The sequence below is a fragment of the Oryza brachyantha genome, chromosome 3 (assembly GCF_000231095.2).
Source record: "Oryza brachyantha chromosome 3, ObraRS2, whole genome shotgun sequence".
In the NCBI taxonomy this organism is placed as follows: Eukaryota; Viridiplantae; Streptophyta; class Magnoliopsida; order Poales; family Poaceae; genus Oryza; species Oryza brachyantha.
In genome coordinates, this window is record NC_023165.2 from 29,755,113 (window position 1) to 29,756,932 (window position 1,820).

At 49.6% G+C, this 1,820-nt stretch overlaps 1 protein-coding gene across 1 annotated transcript; it reads right to left on the reverse strand.

The window, feature by feature from the left end:
* Positions 1–766: 766 nt before the first annotated feature.
* Positions 767–1,551, reverse strand: LOC102717788 (ethylene-response factor C3-like). The gene has a single exon (XM_006651992.2). The coding sequence runs from the start codon at positions 1,549–1,551 to the stop codon at positions 1,027–1,029; it is 525 nt and encodes a 174-aa protein (XP_006652055.2). The 3' UTR covers positions 767–1,026.
* Positions 1,552–1,820: the final 269 nt, after the last annotated feature.

The following is a 1,820-nucleotide window of genomic DNA, read 5'->3' on the forward strand; positions in this document are numbered from 1 at the left end:
AGTCAAATACAACAAGACTTTTGTTCTGGGAGCAAACTAATTAACCCATGCCACATGATATGATGAATTAAAAGGAATTCGCCAACTCTGATGTATACATCTCCTCTTTATTGAAGCACGACCTTAATTAAATCGCATTGGTTTATCAGGTGGAAGAAGAATGTGCGTGCAGGTTGGTTCGGTGCACTTGGGCAAACCAACGGAGGCAATGATCATCTATTTTGTCACGTGTTGTGTAAAAATCTCGAGGTTATGCGTTATCTAAAAATAAATAAATTGTCCGTATACTTGGGGGTAAATGAAAAGTTGCTAGAAAGTATCGGAAACAGTCTTACAGAAAAGAAAAGAAAGGAATTGCCTTTTTTTTAAAAAAAAAGAATTGTGCAGGAGTATCGTAGTGGTCGTAGCATTATTAATCAATTGAATTGAATTACTATTTGGGTTGCTTGCTGGGCGACGGCGGTCCCTCCCTCCCTCCTTGACTTTGGACCTTGACCCCGTCAACATCTGCGTTCCATATGCGCGCGCGCACACACACATACGTGACGTCAATCATCTGTCGACGGACGGCCCTGATTACGCGATTTCAAACACAGCGCCATTTCCCGCTTTACAGTCACCGTGGGTATTTCTGTAATAATTTGGTCCAATTGAAGATAATGTTATGTTATGTTGATGCCACTGCTACCAAAGTGGAGTAAGAAGAAAATGGCCAATGAAAAATCTGCATTTACATTAGCTAAGAGAAATAAAATGGATTCATTGATTTTTGTCAAGGGAGGAATGCATTCCTTCAATCAATCAATACTTGTATACTCCAGCAACAAACAAGGGCCTAACCATAGCAAGCGTTTCCTCTGCTGATGGAGGTGATCTCTAACTGTAACTGGCAGGCCAGGGATGCATGATTTTCGTCTGTCTGTCTCTGTCTTGTTCCTACCCTACTCTAGATAGATAGGAGTAAGCAAAAGTGAGGAGCGCCACGATTCGAATCGAGATGGAGCCAGGGGAGGGGGCGATCCGCGATCAGATGGAGTGGTGGCTGCTTGTGGTGGCACCGAGCAGCTCCTCCAGGTACTCTGCTCCAAGGTCCTCCAGCTCCATCACTCCTGCTGCTGCTTCTTCCGGCCGCTTATTGCGACCAGCCGGTCTCCGCCCGGCGCGCATGGAATGCCTCCTCTTGAGCGCCACCACCGGCGACGCCCCGTCCTGCAGGGACACGCCCAGGCTGTCCATGGATCGCCGCACCTGCTCCACGGGAAAGTTGAGGACGGCGGCCGTGCCCCGCATGGCGAACGCCGCCTGGTCGTAGGCCAGCGCCGCCGCCTCCGCGCTGTCGAACGTGCCGAGCCAGACACGCACCCCGTTGCGCGTGGAGTCGCGGATCTCCGCCGCGTACTTGCCCCAAGGCCGCTTGCGCACCCCGCGGAAGGCCTGCGGTTGCGGTTGCGGCGGGGGAGCGGAGGAGTTGGTGGCGCCGGCGCGGCGGGATTCGAGGAAGTGGATGAGGCCGGCGGTGAGGCGCGGTGATCCTTCGCCTTCGGGCGACATCCCAAGTGCTCCGAGTAGGAACTAGAATTAGCGGAGGAAGCCGCCGAGTAGGAATAATAGAGATGGAGGCCGAGATGGCCCTTTTATACTAGCTACTCTAGTGCAGTGCACCATCCCAATCATCCCCATGCACTTTGCCTACTAGACTTAGGAGGCCGTGTTCGTTTTGAGGGGAGGGTAGATTAACTTACTCTGATAAAAAATATATTAATAGATTAGTATATGATTAATTAATTATTAATTATTAAAAAAATATAAAATAAATTAAT

Bases quoted from the DNA above. Each gene is read 5' to 3' on its own strand.
- LOC102717788 (XM_006651992.2), bottom strand. From the start codon at position 1,551: ATGTCGCCCGAAGGCGAAGGATCACCGCGCCTCACCGCCGGCCTCATC.